The sequence below is a fragment of the Oncorhynchus keta genome, chromosome 9 (genome assembly GCF_023373465.1).
Source record: "Oncorhynchus keta strain PuntledgeMale-10-30-2019 chromosome 9, Oket_V2, whole genome shotgun sequence".
NCBI lineage: Eukaryota > Metazoa > Chordata > Actinopteri > Salmoniformes > Salmonidae > Oncorhynchus > Oncorhynchus keta.
The window spans coordinates 8871356-8896205 of NC_068429.1; the positions used below are offsets into that span (position 1 = coordinate 8871356).

At 44.0% G+C, this 24850-nt stretch overlaps 1 protein-coding gene and 1 long non-coding RNA gene across 11 annotated transcripts in view; one reads left to right on the forward strand and one right to left on the reverse strand.

The window, feature by feature from the left end:
• LOC118373458 (fibrillin-2) overlaps positions 1-24850 on the reverse strand; it is a 299186-nt gene that overhangs the window by 45687 nt on the left and 228649 nt on the right. Inside the window, exons 46-48 of the mRNA XM_052526019.1 lie at positions 24490-24606; positions 24108-24236; positions 22185-22304 (exon numbers count right to left, since the gene is read on the reverse strand). Of these exons, the coding sequence (XP_052381979.1) occupies positions 22185-22304; positions 24108-24236; positions 24490-24606 (366 nt within the window). The remainder of the gene's footprint in view (positions 1-22184; positions 22305-24107; positions 24237-24489; positions 24607-24850) is intronic.
• Positions 11757-18732, forward strand: LOC127931710 (uncharacterized). 10 transcript variants are annotated; one of them, XR_008142591.1, is made up of 4 exons: positions 11757-12133; positions 12392-12551; positions 12810-12969; positions 18690-18732. It is a non-coding gene; the product is annotated as an uncharacterized LOC127931710 (long non-coding RNA). The 10 variants fall into 10 exon arrangements; XR_008142590.1 differs by lacking the exon at positions 18690-18732 and adding an exon at positions 18510-18552; XR_008142589.1 differs by lacking the exon at positions 18690-18732 and adding an exon at positions 18269-18311.

Below are 24850 nucleotides of genomic sequence, written 5' to 3' on the forward strand. Positions count from 1 at the left end.
GGTCACATGTCAGTACATACACACAACCAGTAGGTCACATGTCAGTACATACACACCACAAGTAGGTCATATGTCAGTACATACACACAACCAGTAGGTCACATGTCAGTACATACACACAACCAGTAGGTCACCACAACCAGTAGGTCACATGTCAGTACATACACACAACCAGTAGGGCACATGTCAGTACATACACACAACAAGTAGGTCACCACAACCAGTAGGTCACATGTCAGTACATACACACAACGAGTAGGTCACATGTTAGTACAGACACACCACAAGTAGGTCACATGTCAGTACATACACACAACCAGTAGGTCACATGTCAGTACATACACACAACCAGTAGGTCACATGTCAGTACATACACACAACAAGTAGGTCACCACAACCAGTAGGTCACATATCAGTACATACACACAACCAGTAGGTCACCACAACCAGTAGGTCACATGTCAGTACATACACACAACCAGTCGGTCACCACAACCAGTAGGTCACATGTCAGTACATACACACAACCAGTAGGTCACCACAACCAGTAGGTCACATGTCAGTACATACACACAACCAGTAGGTCACATGTCAGTACATACACACATCCAGTAGGTCACCACAACCAGTAGGTCACATGTCAGTACATACACACAACCAGTAGGGCACATGTCAGTACATACACACAACCAGTAGGTCACATGTCAGTACATACACACAACCAGTAGGTCACATGTCAGTACATACACACAACAAGTAGGTCACCACAACCAGTAGGTCACATGTCAGTACGTACACACAACGAGTAGGTCACATGTTAGTACAGACACACCACAAGTAGGTCACATGTCAGTACAGACACACAACCAGTAGGTCACATGTCAGTACATACACACAACCAGTAGGTCACATGCCAGTACATACACACAACAAGTAGGTCACATGTCAGTACAGACACACAACCAGTAGGTCACATGTCAGTACAGACACACCACAAGTAGGTCACCACAACCAGTAGGTCACATGTCAGTACATACACACAACCAGTAGGTCACATGTCAGAACATACACACAACAAGTAGGTCACCACAACCAGTAGGTCACATGTCAGTACATACACACAACCAGTAGGTCACATGTCAGTACAGACACACCACAAGTAGGTCACATGTCAGTACAGACACACCACAAGTAGGTCACATGTCAGTACATACACACCACAAGTAGGTCACATGTCAGTACATACACACAACCAGTAGGTCACATGTCAGTACATACACACAACCAGTAGGTCACATGTCAGAACATACACACAACCAGTAGGTCACATGTCAGTACATACACACAACAAGTAGGTCACCACAACCAGTAGGTCACATGTCAGTACATACACACAACCAGTAGGTCACATGTCAGTACAGACACACCACAAGTAGGTCACATGTCAGTACATACACACCACAAGTAGGTCACATGTCAGTACATACACACAACCAGTAGGTCACATGTCAGTACATACACACAACCAGTAGGTCACCACAACCAGTAGGTCACATGTCAGTACATACACACAACCAGTAGGGCACATGTCAGTACATACACACAACAAGTAGGTCACCACAACCAGTAGGTCACATGTCAGTACATACACACAATGAGTAGGTCACATGTCAGTACATACACACAACCAGTAGGTCACATGTCAGTACATACACACAACCAGTAGGTCACATGTCAGTACATACACACAACAAGTAGGTCACCACAACCAGTAGGTCACATGTCAGTACATACACACAACCAGTAGGTCACCACAACCAGTAGGTCACATGTCAGTACATACACACAACCAATAGGTCACCACAACCAGTAGGTCACATGTCAGTACATACACACAACCAGTAGGTCACCACAACCAGTAGGTCACATGTCAGTACATACACACAACCAGTAGGTCACATGTCAGTACATACACACAACCAGTAGATCACCACAACCAGTAGGTCACATGTCAGTACATACACACAACCAGTAGGGCACATGTCAGTACATACACACAACAAGTAGGTCACCACAACCAGTAGGTCACATGTCAGTACATACACACAACCAGTCGGTCACCACAACCAGTAGGTCACATGTCAGTACATACACACAACCAGTAGGTCACCACAACCAGTAGGTCACATGTCAGTACATACACACAACCAGTAGGTCACATGTCAGTACATACACACATCCAGTAGGTCACCACAACCAGTAGGTCACATGTCAGTACATACACACAACCAGTAGGGCACATGTCAGTACATACACACAACCAGTAGGTACAACCAGTAGGTCACATGTCAGTACATACACACAACCAGTAGGTCACATGTCAGTACATACACACAACAAGTAGGTCACCACAACCAGTAGGTCACATGTCAGTACAGTACACACAACAGTAGGTCACATGTTAGTACAGACACACCACAAGAAGGTCACCACAACCAGTAGGTCACATGTCAGTACATACACACAACAAGTAGGTCACATGTCAGTACAGACACACAACCAGTAGGTCACATGTCAGTACAGACACACCACAAGTAGGTCACCACAACCAGTAGGTCACATGTCAGTACATACACACAACCAGTAGGTCACATGTCAGTACATACACACAACCAGTAGGTCACATGTCAGTACATACACACAACCAGTAGGTCACATGTCAGTACAGACACACCACAAGTAGGTCACCACAACCAGTAGGTCACATGTCAGTACATACACACAACCAGTAGGTCACATGTCAGTACATACACACCACAAGTAGGTCACATGTCAGTACATACACACAACCAGTAGGTCACATGTCAGTACATACACACAACCAGTAGGTCACCACAACCAGTAGGTCACATGTCAGTACATACACACAACCAGTAGGGCACATGTCAGTACATACACACAACAAGGAGGTCACCACAACCAGTAGGTCACATGTCAGTACATACACACAACGAGTAGGTCACATGTTAGTACAGACACACCACAAGTAGGTCACATGTCAGTACATACACACAACCAGTAGGTCACATGTCAGTACATACACACAACCAGTAGGTCACATGTCAGTACATACACACAACAAGTAGGTCACCACAACCAGTAGGTCACATATCAGTACATACACACAACCAGTAGGTCACCACAACCAGTAGGTCATATGTCAGTACATACACACAACCAGTCGGTCACCACAACCAGTAGGTCACATGTCAGTACATACACACAACCAGTAGGTCACCACAACCAGTAGGTCACATGTCAGTACATACACACAACCAGTAGGTCACATGTCAGTACATACACACAACCAGTAGATCACCACAACCAGTAGGTCACATGTCAGTACATACACACAACCAGTCGGTCACCACAACCAGTAGGTCACATGTCAGTACATACACACAACCAGTAGGTCACCACAACCAGTAGGTCACATGTCAGTACATACACACAACCAGTAGGTCACATGTCAGTACATACACACATCCAGTAGGTCACCACAACCAGTAGGTCACATGTCAGTACATACACACAACCAGTAGGGCACATGTCAGTACATACACACAACCAGTAGGTCACTACAACCAGTAGGTCACATGTCAGTACATACACACAACCAGTAGGTCACATGTCAGTACATACACACAACAAGTAGGTCACCACAACCAGTAGGTCACATGTCAGTACGTACACACAACGAGTAGGTCACATGTTAGTACAGACACACCACAAGTAGGTCACATGTCAGTACAGACACACAACCAGTAGGTCACATGTCAGTACATACACACAACCAGTAGGTCACATGCCAGTACATACACACAACAAGTAGGTCACATGTCAGTACAGACACACAACCAGTAGGTCACATGTCAGTACAGACACACCACAAGTAGGTCACCACAACCAGTAGGTCACATGTCAGTACATACACACAACCAGTAGGTCACATGTCAGAACATACACACAACCAGTAGGTCACATGTCAGTACATACACACAACAAGTAGGTCACCACAACCAGTAGGTCACATGTCAGTACATACACACAACCAGTAGGTCACATGTCAGTACAGACACACCACAAGTAGGTCACATGTCAGTACAGACACACCACAAGTAGGTCACATGTCAGTACATACACACAACAAGTAGGTCACCACAACCAGTAGGTCACATATCAGTACATACACACAACCAGTAGGTCACCACAACCAGTAGGTCACATGTCAGTACATACACACAACCAGTCGGTCACCACAACCAGTAGGTCACATGTCAGTACATACACACAACCAGTAGGTCACATGTCAGTACATACACACAACAAGTAGGTCACCACAACCAGTAGGTCACATGTCAGTACGTACACACAACGAGTAGGTCACATGTTAGTACAGACACACCACAAGTAGGTCACATGTCAGTACAGACACACAACCAGTAGGTCACATGTCAGTACATACACACAACCAGTAGGTCACATGCCAGTACATACACACAACAAGTAGGTCACATGTCAGTACAGACACACAACCAGTAGGTCACATGTCAGTACAGACACACCACAAGTAGGTCACCACAACCAGTAGGTCACATGTCAGTACATACACACAACCAGTAGGTCACATGTCAGAACATACACACAACCAGTAGGTCACATGTCAGTACATACACACAACAAGTAGGTCACCACAACCAGTAGGTCACATGTCAGTACATACACACAACGAGTAGGTCACATGTTAGTACAGACACACCACAAGTAGGTCACATGTCAGTACATACACACAACCAGTAGGTCACATGTCAGTACATACACACAACCAGTAGGTCACCACAACCAGTAGGTCACATGTCAGTACATACACACAACCAGTAGGTCACATGTCAGTACATACACACAACCAGTCGGTCACCACAACCAGTAGGTCACATGTCAGTACATACACACAACCAGTAGGTCACCACAACCAGTAGGTCACATGTCAGTACATACACACAACCAGTAGGTCACATGTCAGTACATACACACAACCAGTAGGTCACCACAACCAGTAGGTCACATGTCAGTACATACACACAACCAGTAGGTCACATGTCAGTACATACACACATCCAGTAGGTCACCACAACCAGTAGGTCACATGTCAGTACGTACACACAACGAGTAGGTCACATGTTAGTACAGACACACCACAAGAAGGTCACCACAACCAGTAGGTCACATGTCAGTACATACACACAACAAGTAGGTCACATGTCAGTACAGACACACAACCAGTAGGTCACATGTCAGTACAGACACACCACAAGTAGGTCACCACAACCAGTAGGTCACATGTCAGTACATACACACAACCAGTAGGTCACATGTCAGTACATACACACAACCAGTAGGTCACATGTCAGTACATACACACAACCAGTAGGTCACATGTCAGTACAGACACACCACAAGTAGGTCACCACAACCAGTAGGTCACATGTCAGTACATACACACAACCAGTAGGTCACATGTCAGTACATACACACCACAAGTAGGTCACATGTCAGTACATACACACAACCAGTAGGTCACATGTCAGTACATACACACAACCAGTAGGTCACCACAACCAGTAGGTCACATGTCAGTACATACACACAACCAGTAGGGCACATGTCAGTACATACACACAACAAGGAGGTCACCACAACCAGTAGGTCACATGTCAGTACATACACACAACGAGTAGGTCACATGTTAGTACAGACACACCACAAGTAGGTCACATGTCAGTACATACACACAACCAGTAGGTCACATGTCAGTACATACACACAACCAGTAGGTCACATGTCAGTACATACACACAACAAGTAGGTCACCACAACCAGTAGGTCACATATCAGTACATACACACAACCAGTAGGTCACCACAACCAGTAGGTCATATGTCAGTACATACACACAACCAGTCGGTCACCACAACCAGTAGGTCACATGTCAGTACATACACACAACCAGTAGGTCACCACAACCAGTAGGTCACATGTCAGTACATACACACAACCAGTAGGTCACATGTCAGTACATACACACAACCAGTAGATCACCACAACCAGTAGGTCACATGTCAGTACATACACACAACCAGTCGGTCACCACAACCAGTAGGTCACATGTCAGTACATACACACAACCAGTAGGTCACCACAACCAGTAGGTCACATGTCAGTACATACACACAACCAGTAGGTCACATGTCAGTACATACACACATCCAGTAGGTCACCACAACCAGTAGGTCACATGTCAGTACATACACACAACCAGTAGGGCACATGTCAGTACATACACACAACCAGTAGGTCACTACAACCAGTAGGTCACATGTCAGTACATACACACAACCAGTAGGTCACATGTCAGTACATACACACAACAAGTAGGTCACCACAACCAGTAGGTCACATGTCAGTACGTACACACAACGAGTAGGTCACATGTTAGTACAGACACACCACAAGTAGGTCACATGTCAGTACAGACACACAACCAGTAGGTCACATGTCAGTACATACACACAACCAGTAGGTCACATGCCAGTACATACACACAACAAGTAGGTCACATGTCAGTACAGACACACAACCAGTAGGTCACATGTCAGTACAGACACACCACAAGTAGGTCACCACAACCAGTAGGTCACATGTCAGTACATACACACAACCAGTAGGTCACATGTCAGAACATACACACAACCAGTAGGTCACATGTCAGTACATACACACAACAAGTAGGTCACCACAACCAGTAGGTCACATGTCAGTACATACACACAACCAGTAGGTCACATGTCAGTACAGACACACCACAAGTAGGTCACATGTCAGTACAGACACACCACAAGTAGGTCACATGTCAGTACATACACACAACAAGTAGGTCACCACAACCAGTAGGTCACATATCAGTACATACACACAACCAGTAGGTCACCACAACCAGTAGGTCACATGTCAGTACATACACACAACCAGTCGGTCACCACAACCAGTAGGTCACATGTCAGTACATACACACAACCAGTAGGTCACATGTCAGTACATACACACAACAAGTAGGTCACCACAACCAGTAGGTCACATGTCAGTACGTACACACAACGAGTAGGTCACATGTTAGTACAGACACACCACAAGTAGGTCACATGTCAGTACAGACACACAACCAGTAGGTCACATGTCAGTACATACACACAACCAGTAGGTCACATGCCAGTACATACACACAACAAGTAGGTCACATGTCAGTACAGACACACAACCAGTAGGTCACATGTCAGTACAGACACACCACAAGTAGGTCACCACAACCAGTAGGTCACATGTCAGTACATACACACAACCAGTAGGTCACATGTCAGAACATACACACAACCAGTAGGTCACATGTCAGTACATACACACAACAAGTAGGTCACCACAACCAGTAGGTCACATGTCAGTACATACACACAACCAGTAGGTCACATGTCAGTACAGACACACCACAAGTAGGTCACATGTCAGTACAGACACACCACAAGTAGGTCACATGTCAGTACATACACACAACAAGTAGGTCACCACAACCAGTAGGTCACATATCAGTACATACACACAACCAGTAGGTCACCACAACCAGTAGGTCACATGTCAGTACATACACACAACCAGTCGGTCACCACAACCAGTAGGTCACATGTCAGTACATACACACAACCAGTAGGTCACCACAACCAGTAGGTCACATGTCAGTACATACACACAACCAGTAGGTCACATGTCAGTACATACACACAACCAGTAGATCACCACAACCAGTAGGTCACATGTCAGTACATACACACAACCAGTCGGTCACCACAACCAGTAGGTCACATGTCAGTACATACACACAACCAGTAGGTCACCACAACCAGTAGGTCACATGTCAGTACATACACACAACCAGTAGGTCACATGTCAGTACATACACACATCCAGTAGGTCACCACAACCAGTAGGTCACATGTCAGTACATACACACAACCAGTAGGGCACATGTCAGTACATACCACACAACCAGTAGGTCACTACAACCAGTAGGTCACATGTCAGTACATACACACAACCAGTAGGTCACATGTCAGTACATACACACAACAAGTAGGTCACCACAACCAGTAGGTCACATGTCAGTACGTACACACAACGAGTAGGTCACATGTTAGTACAGACACACCACAAGTAGGTCACATGTCAGTACAGACACACAACCAGTAGGTCACATGTCAGTACATACACGCAACCAGTAGGTCACATGCCAGTACATACACACAACAAGTAGGTCACATGTCAGTACAGACACACAACCAGTAGGTCACCACAACCAGTAGGTCACATGTCAGTACATACACACAACCAGTAGGTCACATGTCAGAACATACACACAACCAGTAGGTCACATGTCAGTACATACACACAACAAGTAGGTCACCACAACCAGTAGGTCACATGTCAGTACATACACACAACCAGTAGGTCACATGTCAGTACAGACACACCACAAGTAGGTCACATGTCAGTACAGACACACCACAAGTAGGTCACATGTCAGTACATACACACCACAAGTAGGTCACATGTCAGTACATACACACAACCAGTAGGTCACATGTCAGTACATACACACAACCAGTAGGTCACATGTCAGTACATACACACAACCAGTAGGGCACATGTCAGTACATACACACAACAAGTAGGTCACCACAACCAGTAGGTCACATGTCAGTACATACACACAATGAGTAGGTCACATGTTAGTACAGACACACCACAAGTAGGTCACATGTCAGTACATACACACAACCAGTAGGTCACATGTCAGTACATACACACAACCAGTAGGTCACATGTCAGTACATACACACAACAAGTAGGTCACCACAACCAGTAGGTCACATGTCAGTACATACACACAACCAGTAGGTCACCACAACCAGTAGGTCACATGTCAGTACATACACACAACCAGTAGGTCACCACAACCAGTAGGTCACATGTCAGTACATACACACACAACCAGTAGGTCACCACAACCAGTAGGTCACATGTCAGTACATACACACAACCAGTAGGTCACATGTCAGTACATACACACAACCAGTAGATCACCACAACCAGTAGGTCACATGTCAGTACATACACACAACCAGTAGGGCACATGTCAGTACATACACACAACAAGTAGGTCACCACAACCAGTAGGTCACATGTCAGTACATACACACAACCAGTCGGTCACCACAACCAGTAGGTCACATGTCAGTACATACACACAACCAGTAGGTCACCACAACCAGTAGGTCACATGTCAGTACATACACACAACCAGTAGGTCACATGTCAGTACATACACACAACCAGTAGGTCACATGTCAGTACAGACACACCACAAGTAGGTCACCACAACCAGTAGGTCACATGTCAGTACATACACACAACCAGTAGGTCACATGTCAGTACATACACACCACAAGTAGGTCACATGTCAGTACATACACACAACCAGTAGGTCACCACAACCAGTAGGTCACATGTCAGTACATACACACAACCAGTAGGTCACATGTCAGTACATACACACAACCAGTAGGTCACATGTCAGTACAGACACACCACAAGTAGGTCACCACAACCAGTAGGTCACATGTCAGTACATACACACAACCAGTAGGTCACATGTCAGTACATACACACAACCAGTAGGTCACATGTCAGTACATACACACAACCAGTAGGTCACATGTCAGTACATACACACAACCAGTAGGTCACCACAACCAGTAGGGCACATGTCAGTACATACACACAACGAGTAGGTCACATGTTAGTACAGACACACCACAAGTAGGTCACATGTCAGTACATACACACAACCAGTAGGTCACATGTCAGTACATACACACAACCAGTAGGTCACATGTCAGTACATACACACAACTAGTAGGTCACCACAACCAGTAGGTCACATGTCAGTACATACACACAACCAGTAGGTCACCACAACCAGTAGGTCACATGTCAGTACATACACACAACCAGTCGGTCACCACAACCAGTAGGTCACATGTCAGTACATACACACAACCAGTAGGTCACATGTCAGTACATACACACAACCAGTAGGTCACCACAACCAGTAGGTCACATGTCAGTACATACACACAACCAGTAGGGCACATGTCAGTACATACACACAACCAGTAGGTCACCACAACCAGTAGGTCACATGTCAGTACATACACACAACCAGTAGGTCACATGTCAGTACATACACACAACAAGTAGGTCACCACAACCAGTAGGTCACATGTTAGTACAGACACACAACCAGTAGGTCACATGTCAGTACATACACACAACCAGTAGGTCACATGTCAGTACATACACACAACAAGTAGGTCACCACAACCAGTAGGTCACATGTCAGTACATACACACAACCAGTAGGTCACATGTCAGTACATACACACAACCAGTAGGTCACATGTCAGTACAGACACACCACAAGTAGGTCACCACAACCAGTAGGTCACATGTCAGTACATACACACAACCAGTAGGTCACATGTCAGTACATACACACAACCAGTAGGTCACATGTCAGTACATACACACAACCAGTAGGTCACATGTCAGTACATACACACAACCAGTAGGTCACATGTCAGTACAGACACACCACAAGTAGGTCACCACAACCAGTAGGTCACATGTCAGTACATACACACAACCAGTAGGTCACATGTCAGTACATACACACCACAAGTAGGTCACATGTCAGTACATACACACAACCAGTAGGTCACATGTCAGTACATACACACAACCAGTAGGTCACATGTCAGTACATACACACAACAAGTAGGTCACCACAACCAGTAGGTCACATGTTAGTACAGACACACAACCAGTAGGTCACATGTCAGTACATACACACAACCAGTAGGTCACATGTCAGTACATACACACAACAAGTAGGTCACCACAACCAGTAGGTCACATGTCAGTACATACACACAACCAGTAGGTCACATGTCAGTACAGACACACCACAAGTAGGTCACCACAACCAGTAGGTCACATGTCAGTACATACACACAACCAGTAGGTCACATGTCAGTACATACACACCACAAGTAGGTCACATGTCAGTACATACACACAACCAGTAGGTCACATGTCAGTACATACACACAACCAGTAGGTCACATGTCAGTACATACACACAACAAGTAGGTCACCACAACCAGTAGGTCACATGTTAGTACAGACACACAACCAGTAGGTCACATGTCAGTACATACACACAACCAGTAGGTCACATGTCAGTACATACACACAACAAGTAGGTCACCACAACCAGTAGGTCACATGTCAGTACATACACACAACCAGTAGGTCACATGTCAGTACAGACACACCACAAGTAGGTCACATGTCAGTACATACACACAACCAGTAGGTCACATGTCAGTACAGACACACCACAAGTAGGTCACCACAACCAGTAGGTCACATGTCAGTACATACACACAACCAGTAGGTCACATGTCAGTACAGACACACCACAAGTAGGTCACCACAACCAGTAGGTCACATGTCAGTACATACACACAACCAGTAGGTCACATGTCAGTACATACACACAACCAGTAGGTCACATGTCAGTACATACACACAACCAGTAGGTCACATGTCAGTACATACACACAACCAGTAGGTCACATGTCAGTACAGACACACCACAAGTAGGTCACCACAACCAGTAGGTCACATGTCAGTACATACACACAACCAGTAGGTCACATGTCAGTACATACACACCACAAGTAGGTCACATGTCAGTACATACACACAACCAGTAGGTCACATGTCAGTACATACACACAACCAGTAGGTCACATGTCAGTACATACACACAACCAGTAGGTCACATGTCAGTACATACACACAACCAGTAGGTCACATGTCAGTACATACACACAACAAGTAGGTCACCACAACCAGTAGGTCACATGTCAGTACATACACACAACCAGTAGGTCACATGTCAGTACAGACACACCACAAGTAGGTCACATGTCAGTACATACACACAACCAGTAGGTCACATGTCAGTACATACACACAACCAGTAGGTCACATGTCAGTACATACACACAACAAGTAGGTCACTACAACCAGTAGGTCACATGTCAGTACATACACACAACCAGTAGGTCACATGTCAGTACAGACACACCACAAGTAGGTCACATGTCAGTACATACACACAACCAGTAGGTCACATGTCAGTACATACACACAACCAGTAGGTCACATGTCAGTACATACACACAACCAGTAGGTCACATGTCAGTACATACACACAACCAGTAGGTCACATGTCAGTACATACACACAACAAGTAGGTCACCACAACCAGTAGGTCACATGTCAGTACATACACACAACCAGTAGGTCACATGTCAGTACAGACACACCACAAGTAGGTCACATGTCAGTACATACACACAACCAGTAGGTCACATGTCAGTACATACACACAACCAGTAGGTCACATGTCAGTACATACACACAACAAGTAGGTCACTACAACCAGTAGGTCACATGTCAGTACATACACACAACCAGTAGGTCACATGTCAGTACAGACACACCACAAGTAGGTCACATGTCAGTACATACACACAACCAGTAGGTCACATGTCAGTACATACACACAACCAGTAGGTCACATGTCAGTACATACACACAACCAGTAGGTCACATGTCAGTACATACACACAACCAGTAGGTCACATGTCAGTACATACACACAACAAGTAGGTCACCACAACCAGTAGGTCACATGTCAGTACATACACACAACCAGTAGGTCACATGTCAGTACAGACACACCACAAGTAGGTCACATGTCAGTACATACACACAACCAGTAGGTCACATGTCAGTACATACACACAACCAGTAGGTCACATGTCAGTACATACACACAACAAGTAGGTCACTACAACCAGTAGGTCACATGTCAGTACATACACACAACCAGTAGGTCACATGTCAGTACAGACACACCACAAGTAGGTCACATGTCAGTACATACACACAACCAGTAGGTCACATGTCAGTACATACACACAACCAGTAGGTCACATGTCAGTACATACACACAACCAGTAGGTCACATGTCAGTACATACACACAACCAGTAGGTCACATGTCAGCACATACACACAACCAGTAGGTCACATGTCAGTACATACACACAACCAGTAGGTCACATGTCAGTACATACACACCACAAGTAGGTCACCACAACCAGTAGGGCACATGTCAGTACATACACACAACCAGTAGGTCACATGTCAGTACATACACACAACCAGTAGGTCACATGTCAGTACATACACACAACCAGTAGGTCACATGTCAGCACATACACACAACCAGTAGGTCACATGTCAGTACATACACACAACCAGTAGGTCACATGTCAGCACATACACACAACCAGTAGGTCACATGTCAGTACATACACACAACCAGTAGGTCACATGTCAGCACATACACACAACCAGTAGGTCACATGTCAGTACATACACACAACCAGTAGGGCACATGTCAGCACATACACACAACCAGTAGGTCACATGTCAGTACATACACACAACCAGTAGGTCACATGTCAGTACATACACACAACCAGTAGGTCACATGTCAGCACATACACACAACCAGTAGGTCACATGTCAGTACATACACACAACCAGTAGGTCACATGTCAGTACATACACACCACAAGTAGGTCACCACAACCAGTAGGGCACATGTCAGTACATACACACAACCAGTAGGTCACATGTCAGTACATACACACAACCAGTAGGTCACATGTCAGTACATACACACAACCAGTAGGTCACATGTCAGCACATACACACAACCAGTAGGTCACATGTCAGTACATACACACAACCAGTAGGTCACCACAACCAGTAGGTCACATGTCAGTACATACACACAACCAGTAGGTCACATGTCAGTACATACACACATCCAGTAGGTCACCACAACCAGTAGGTCACATGTCAGTACATACACACAACCAGTAGGGCACATGTCAGTACATACACACAACCAGTAGGTCACTACAACCAGTAGGTCACATGTCAGTACATACACACAACCAGTAGGTCACATGTCAGTACATACACACAACAAGTAGGTCACCACAACCAGTAGGTCACATGTCAGTACGTACACACAACGAGTAGGTCACATGTTAGTACAGACACACCACAAATAGGTCACATGTCAGTACAGACACACAACCAGTAGGTCACATGTCAGTACATACACACAACCAGTAGGTCACATGCCAGTACATACACACAACAAGTAGGTCACATGTCAGTACAGACACACAACCAGTAGGTCACATGTCAGTACAGACACACCACAAGGGGTCACCACAACCAGTAGGTCACATGTCAGTACATACACACAACCAGTAGGTCACATGTCAGAACATACACACAACCAGTAGGTCACATGTCAGAACATACACACAACAAGTAGGTCACCACAACCAGTAGGTCACATGTCAGTACATACACACAACCAGTAGGTCACATGTCAGTACAGACACACCACAAGTAGGTCACATGTCAGTACAGACACACCACAAGTAGGTCACATGTCAGTACATACACACCACAAGTAGGTCACATGTCAGTACATACACACAACCAGTAGGTCACATGTCAGTACATACACACAACCAGTAGGTCACCACAACCAGTAGGTCACATGTCAGTACATACACACAACCAGTAGGGCACATGTCAGTACATACACACAACAAGTAGGTCACCACAACCAGTAGGTCACATGTCAGTACATACACACAATGAGTAGGTCACATGTTAGTACAGACACACCACAAGTAGGTCACATGTCAGTACATACACACAACCAGTAGGTCACATGTCAGTACATACACACAACCAGTAGGTCACATGTCAGTACATACACACAACAAGTAGGTCACCACAACCAGTAGGTCACATGTCAGTACATACACACAACCAGTAGGTCACCACAACCAGTAGGTCACATGTCAGTACATACACACAACCAGTAGGTCACCACAACCAGTAGGTCACATGTCAGTACATACACACAACCAGTAGGTCACCACAACCAGTAGGTCACATGTCAGTACATACACACAACCAGTAGGTCACATGTCAGTACATACACACAACCAGTAGATCACCACAACCAGTAGGTCACATGTCAGTACATACACACAACCAGTAGGGCACATGTCAGTACATACACACAACAAGTAGGTCACCACAACCAGTAGGTCACATGTCAGTACATACACACAACCAGTCGGTCACCACAACCAGTAGGTCACATGTCAGTACATACACACAACCAGTAGGTCACCACAACCAGTAGGTCACATGTCAGTACATACACACAACCAGTAGGTCACATGTCAGTACATACACACAACCAGTAGGTCACATGTCAGTACAGACACACCACAAGTAGGTCACCACAACCAGTAGGTCACATGTCAGTACATACACACAACCAGTAGGTCACATGTCAGTACATACACACCACAAGTAGGTCACATGTCAGTACATACACACAACCAGTAGGTCACCACAACCAGTAGGTCACATGTCAGTACATACACACAACCAGTAGGTCACATGTCAGTACATACACACAACCAGTAGGTCACATGTCAGTACAGACACACACCACAAGTAGGTCACCACAACCAGTAGGTCACATGTCAGTACATACACACAACCAGTAGGTCACATGTCAGTACATACACACAACCAGTAGGTCACATGTCAGTACATACACACAACCAGTAGGTCACCACAACCAGTAGGGCACATGTCAGTACATACACACAACGAGTAGGTCACATGTTAGTACAGACACACCACAAGTAGGTCACATGTCAGTACATACACACAACCAGTAGGTCACATGTCAGTACATACACACAACCAGTAGGTCACATGTCAGTACATACACACAACTAGTAGGTCACCACAACCAGTAGGTCACATGTCAGTACATACACACAACCAGTAGGTCACCACAACCAGTAGGTCACATGTCAGTACATACACACAACCAGTCGGTCACCACAACCAGTAGGTCACATGTCAGTACATACACACAACCAGTAGGTCACATGTCAGTACATACACACAACCAGTAGGTCACCACAACCAGTAGGTCACATGTCAGTACATACACACAACCAGTAGGGCACATGTCAGTACATACACACAACCAGTAGGTCACCACAACCAGTAGGTCACATGTCAGTACATACACACAACCAGTAGGTCACATGTCAGTACATACACACAACAAGTAGGTCACCACAACCAGTAGGTCACATGTTAGTACAGACACACAACCAGTAGGTCACATGTCAGTACATACACACAACCAGTAGGTCACATGTCAGTACATACACACAACAAGTAGGTCACCACAACCAGTAGGTCACATGTCAGTACATACACACAACCAGTAGGTCACATGTCAGTACATACACACAACCAGTAGGTCACATGTCAGTACAGACACACCACAAGTAGGTCACCACAACCAGTAGGTCACATGTCAGTACATACACACAACCAGTAGGTCACATGTCAGTACATACACACAACCAGTAGGTCACATGTCAGTACATACACACAACCAGTAGGTCACATGTCAGTACATACACACAACCAGTAGGTCACATGTCAGTACAGACACACCACAAGTAGGTCACCACAACCAGTAGGTCACATGTCAGTACATACACACAACCAGTAGGTCACATGTCAGTACATACACACCACAAGTAGGTCACATGTCAGTACATACACACAACCAGTAGGTCACATGTCAGTACATACACACAACCAGGAGGTCACATGTCAGTACATACACACAACAAGTAGGTCACCACAACCAGTAGGTCACATGTTAGTACAGACACACAACCAGTAGGTCACATGTCAGTACATACACACAACCAGTAGGTCACATGTCAGTACATACACACAACAAGTAGGTCACCACAACCAGTAGGTCACATGTCAGTACATACACACAACCAGTAGGTCACATGTCAGTACAGACACACCACAAGTAGGTCACCACAACCAGTAGGTCACATGTCAGTACATACACACAACCAGTAGGTCACATGTCAGTACATACACACCACAAGTAGGTCACATGTCAGTACATACACACAACCAGTAGGTCACATGTCAGTACATACACACAACCAGTAGGTCACATGTCAGTACATACACACAACAAGTAGGTCACCACAACCAGTAGGTCACATGTTAGTACAGACACACAACCAGTAGGTCACATGTCAGTACATACACACAACCAGTAGGTCACATGTCAGTACATACACACAACAAGTAGGTCACCACAACCAGTAGGTCACATGTCAGTACATACACACAACCAGTAGGTCACATGTCAGTACAGACACACCACAAGTAGGTCACCACAACCAGTAGGTCACATGTCAGTACATACACACAACCAGTAGGTCACATGTCAGTACAGACACACCACAAGTAGGTCACCACAACCAGTAGGTCACATGTCAGTACATACACACAACCAGTAGGTCACATGTCAGTACAGACACACCACAAGTAGGTCACCACAACCAGTAGGTCACATGTCAGTACATACACACAACCAGTAGGTCACATGTCAGTACATACACACAACCAGTAGGTCACATGTCAGTACATAAACACAACCAGTAGGTCACATGTCAGTACATACACACAACCAGTAGGTCACATGTCAGTACAGACACACCACAAGTAGGTCACCACAACCAGTAGGTCACATGTCAGTACATACACACAACCAGTAGGTCACATGTCAGTACATACACACCACAAGTAGGTCACATGTCAGTACATACACACAACCAGTAGGTCTGTATATCACATGTCAGTACATACACACAACCAGTAGGTCACATGTCAGTACATACACACAACCAGTAGGTCACATGTCAGTACAGACACACCACAAGTAGGTCACATGTCAGTACATACACACAACCAGTAGGTCACATGTCAGTACATACACACAACCAGTAGGTCACATGTCAGTACATACACACAACCAGTAGGTCACATGTCAGTACATACACACAACCAGTAGGTCACATGTCAGTACAGACACACAACAAGTAGGTCACCACAACCAGTAGGTCACATGTCAGTACATACACACAACCAGTAGGTCACATGTCAGTACAGACACACCACAAGTAGGTCACATGTCAGTACATACACACAACCAGTAGGTCACATGTCAGTACATACACACAACCAGTAGGTCACATGTCAGTACATACACACAACAAGTAGGTCACTACAACCAGTAGGTCACATGTCAGTACATACACACAACCAGTAGGTCACATGTCAGTACAGACACACCACCACAAGTAGGTCACATGTCAGTACATACACACAACCAGTAGGTCACATGTCAGTACATACACACAACCAGTAGGTCACATGTCAGTACATACACACAACCAGTAGGTCACATGTCAGTACATACACACAACCAGTAGGTCACATGTCAGCACATACACACAACCAGTAGGTCACATGTCAGTACATACACACAACCAGTAGGTCACATGTCAGTACATACACACCACAAGTAGGTCACCACAACCAGTAGGGCACATGTCAGTACATACACACAACCAGTAGGTCACATGTCAGTACATACACACAACCAGTAGGTCACATGTCAGTACATACACACAACCAGTAGGTCACATGTCAGCACATACACACAACCAGTAGGTCACATGTCAGTACATACACACAACCAGTAGGTCACATGTCAGCACATACACACAACCAGTAGGTCACATGTCAGTACATACACACAACCAGTAGGTCACATGTCAGCACATACACACAAGGTCAGTAGGTCACATGTCAGTACATACACACAACCAGTAGGGCACATGTCAGCACATACACACAACCAGTAGGTCACATGTCAGTACATACACACAACCAGTAGGTCACATGTCAGTACATACACACAACCAGTAGGTCACATGTCAGCACATACACACAACCAGTAGGTCACATGTCAGTACATACACACAACCAGTAGGTCACATGTCAGTACATACACACCACAAGTAGGTCACCACAACCAGTAGGGCACATGTCAGTACATACACACAACCAGTAGGTCACATGTCAGTACATACACACAACCAGTAGGTCACATGTCAGCACATACACACAACCAGTAGGTCACATGTCAGTACATACACACAACCAGTAGGTCACATGTCAGTACATACACACAACCAGTAGGTCACCACAAGCGTTGTGCTGTGAGGTGTTGCTTTGTCTGTTTTGTGAAACCAGGTTTGCTGGTCACTTGCGCTGTATAAGATGGAAGGGAGTTCCATACCCTCATGTCTCTGTATAATACTGTATATAAGATGGAAGGGAGTTCCATGCCCTCATGTCTCTATATAATACTGTATATAAGATGGAAGGGAGTTCCATACCCTCATGTCTCTGTATAATACTGTATATAAGATGGAAGGGAGTTCCATGAACTCATGTCTCTGTATAATACTGTATATAAGATGGAAGGGAGTTCCATACCCTCATGTCTCTGTATAATACTGTATATAAGATGGAAGGGAGTTCCATGCCCTCATGTCTCTGTATAATACTGTATATAAGATGGAAGGGAGTTCCATACCCTCATGTCTCTGTATAATACTGTATATAAGATGGAAGGGAGTTCCATGCCCTCATGTCTCTGTATAATACTGTATATAAGATGGAAGGGAGTTCCATGCCCTCATGTCTCTATATAATACTGTATATAAGATGGAAGGGAGTTCCATACCCTCATGTCTCTGTATAATACTGTATATAAGATGGAAGGGAGTTCCATACCCTCATGTCTCTGTATAATACTGTATATAAGATGGAAGGGAGTTCCATACCCTCATGTCTCTGTATAATACTGTATATAAGATGGAAGGGAGTTCCATACCCTCATGTCTCTATATAATACTGTATATAAGATGGAAGGGAGTTCCATACCCTCATGTCTCTGTATAATACTGTATATAAGATGGAAGGGAGTTCCATACCCTCATGTCTCTGTATAATACTGTATATAAGATGGAAGGGAGTTCCATGCCCTCATGTCTCTGTATAATACTGTATATAAGATGGAAGGGAGTTCCATACCCTCATGTCTCTATATAATACTGTATATAAGATGGAAGGGAGTTCCATGAACTCATGTCTCTATATAATACTGTATATAAGATGGAAGGGAGTTCCATGAACTCATGTCTCTGTGTAATACTGTATATAAGATGGAAGGGAGTTCCATACCCTCATGTCTCTGTGTAATACTGTATATAAGATGGAAGGGAGTTCCATGCACTCATGTTTCTGTGTAATACTGTATATAAGGACTACCTGACATGATGACTCCTTGCTGTCCCCGGTCCACCTGACTGTGCTGCTGCTCCAGTTTCAACTGTTCTGCCTTGTTATTATTCGACCATGCTGGTCATTTATGAACATTTGAACATCTTGGCCATGTTCTGTTATAATCTCCACCCGGCACAGCCAGAAGAGGACTGGCCACCCCACATAGCCTGGTTCCTCTCTAGGTTTCTTCCTAGGTTTTGGCCTTTCTGGGGAGTTTTTCCTAGCCACCGTGTTTCTACACCTGCATTGCTTGCTGTTTGGGGTTTTAGGCTGGGTTTCTGTACAGCGCTTTGAGATATCAGCTGATGTACGAAGGGCTATATAAATAAATCTGATTTGATTTGATATAAGATGGAAGGGAGTTCCATGCACTCATGTCTTTGTGTAATACTGTATATAAGATGGAAGGGAGTTCCATACCCTCATGTCTCTGTATAATACTGTATATAAGATGGAAGGGAGTTCCATGAACTCACAGCTCTGTATAATACTGTACGTTTCCTTGAATTTGTTCTGGATTTGGGGACCGTGAAAAGACCCCTGGTGGCATGTCTGGTGAGGTAAGTGTGTGTGTCAGAGCTGTGTGTAAGTTGACTATGCAAACAATTAGGGATTTAACACATTAATGTTTCTTATAAAAATAAGTGATGCTGTCAGTCCTTCCTCAACTCTTAGCTAAGAGAGACTGAAATGCATAGTATTTATATCAGCCCTCTGATCACAATGGAGAGCAAAACGTGGCTCCCTGTTCTGGACCAGCTGCAGCTTAACTAATGTCAGTCTTTCCTTGCAGCACTGGACCACACGACTGGACAATAATCAAGATCAGATATAACTAGAGCAGGACTCGCTTTTTGGAGTGTGGTGTCAAAAAGCAGAGTATCTCTTTATTACGGACAGACTTCTCCCCATCTTTACAACCATTGAATCTATATGTTTTGACCATGACAGTTTACAATCTAAGGCAACACCAAGTAATTTAGTCTCAACTTGTTCGACAGCCACACCATTCGTTACCAGATTCAGCTGAGGTCTAGAACTTAGGGAATGATTTGTACCAAATACAATGCCCTTAGTTTTAGAGATGTTCAGTACCTGTTTATTACTGTCAGCAACCCTTTGACTGCAACCCTTTGTTAAGGGTTTCAGTGACTTCATTAGCTGTGGTTGCTGATGTGTATATGGTTGAATCATCAGCATACATGGACACACATGCTTTGTTAAATGTCAGCGGCAGGTCATTGGTAAAAATAGAGGACCAAGAGAGCTGCCCTGCGGTACACCACTTTACATGTTTGACATTAGAGAAGCTTCCATTAAAGAAAACCCTCTGAGGTCTATTAGATAGATAGCTCTGAATCCACGATATGGCAGAAGTTGAAAAGCCATAACACATTCGTATTCTCAACAACAGCTTATGGTCAGTAATACCAAAGGCCTCACCTATACATTGCTCGTTCTGGACTATGTAGCCCGGGGGACAGAGACAGCGGAAGGTGCCGTCCAGGTTCTGGCAGGTTCCAGGAGTGCAGGTCCCGGGGAAGATCATACACTCATTCACATCTGGAGAAAATTAGGAAACGAGTTGGGGGGACAAATAGTAGGGTAATGTGTGAAACACCAGGTTAAAATATAAGAACTTTAGCGTGGAAATGTTTTGAAAATGTTTTATCCATCATACCTTGACATACTCACCTTTGGTTAATGGCAATAATCATTAAGAAACAGCAGTAACAGTTTACAATAACTCTTTAAAAAACACTTGTAAAGGTGACCTGATTGTTAAGTGTTACCAAAAATAGCTATATCATCCCAATAATAGATTGAATAATATTTATTACATTAGAAATATGTTACGAAGCTGAGTACCCCTCATGTTAAAGTAGCCTACCACCGTGAACGACATAGAGTAGAGTAGGACAGTTCTTATCTATACAGTAGGACAGTTCTTATCTATACAGTAGGACAGTTCTTAGCTATACAGTAGAGTGGGACAGTTCTTATCTATACAGTAGGACAGTTCTTATCTATACAGTAGGACAGTTCTTATCTATACAGAAGGACAGTTCTTATCTATACAGTAGAGTAAGACAGTTCTTATCTATACAGAAGGACAGTTCTTATCTATACAGAAGGACAGTTCTTATCCATACAGTAGAGTAGGACAGATCTTATCTATACAGTATAGTAGGACAGTTCTTATCTATACAGAAGGACAGTTCTTATCTATACAGTAGAGTAGGACAGTTCTTATCTATACAGTATGACAGTTCTTATCTATACAGTAGAGTAGGACAGTTTTTATCTGTACAGTAGGACAGTTCTTATTTATACAGTAGAGTAGGACAGTTCTTATCTATACAATATGACAGTTCTTATCTATACAGTAGAGTAGGACAGTTCTTATCTGTACAGTAGGACAGTATTATCTATACAGTAGGACAGTTCTTATCTATACAGTAGGACAGTTCTCATCTATACAGTAGGACAGTTCTTATCTATACAGTAGGACAGTTCTTATCCATACAGGAGGACAGTTATTATCCATACAGGAGGACAGTTCTTATCTATACAGTAGGACAGTTCTTATCTATACAGTAGAGTAGGACAGTTCTTATTTATACAGTATGACAGTTCTTATCTATACAGTAGAGTAGGACAGTTCTTATTTATACAGTAGGACAGTTCTTATCTATACAGTAGGATAGTTCTTATCTATACAGTAGAGGGCTGTTCTTATCTATACAGTAGGACAGTTCTTATCTATACAGTAGGACAGTTCTTATCTATACAGTAGGACAGTTCTTATCTATACAGTAGGACCGTTCTTATCTATACAGTCGGACAGTTCTTATCTATACAGTCGGACAGTTCTTATCTATACAGTAGGACAGTTCTTATCTATACAGTAGGATAGTTCTCATCCATACAGTAGAGTAGGACAGTTCTTATCCATACAGTAGAGTAGGACAGTTCTTATCCATACAGTATAGTAGGACAGTTATTATCTATACAGTAGGATAGTTCTCATCCATACAGTAGAGTAGGACAGTTCTTATCTATACAGTAGGATAGTTCTCATCCATACAGTAGAGTAGGACAGTTCTTATCTATACAGTAGGATAGTTCTCATCCATACAGTAGAGTAGGACAGTTATTATCTATACAGTAGGATAGTTCTCATCCATACAGTAGAGTAGGACAGTTCTTATCTATACAGTATAGTAGAACAGTTCTTATCTATACAGTAGGATAGTTCTTATCTATACAGTAGGACAGTTCTTATCTATACAGTAGGACAGATCTTATCCATACAGTAGAGTAGGACAGATCATAACCCATACAGTATAGTAGGACAGTTCTTACCCATACAATTCTTGGCATCGGGGGTTAGCTTGTAGCCCTCCTCACACAGACATTGGAAGGAGCCCACACTGTTGATACACTGGCCTTTCCTGCACAGCGTGCCAAAGGATGTCTGACACTCGTCAATATCTGCCAACCACAACACAAAACAGCACATCAATACAAGAGTGAATACAACTTACATTCCAAAACAAAGAAGTTGATGCCCTTTCGGTAGCAGGTTTATTTCTAAAGACATTTTTATTTTATTTTTATGTATTTGTCATAAAGTATTTATTTTAGGGGGTAACACCTCCAAGGACATGCCTAGAACGGGGGGGGTAGGAAAATCTTCCTTGGTAGAAAGAAATCATTAGATGAACCAGAGGACAGTGGTGCTCACCCATGCAGTTGTTGTGTTGTGAGAACTCAAACCCGGTGTGACACAGACAGTTGAAGGAGCCCACTGTGTTCTTGCAGGTTCCGTTGCGACAAGGCAACCGCTCGCATTCATCAACATCTGGAGACAGGTACGACTAAAATGATAATGTTGTAACACTACAAAATATTTCAGTCAATTATCTCAAATGGATTTCATAGACATGATCTTAAAAGTAACCAAAAATATCTAAGGCCAGAAACATTTCAGGACAACCGCAATATTCCAAAACAGAAGGTGAAAATGGTATTCGGAATGGTCTCCATTTTGAGATTGATTATTTATTTATTTAATTGAAACTTTATTTAACTAGGCAAGACAGTTA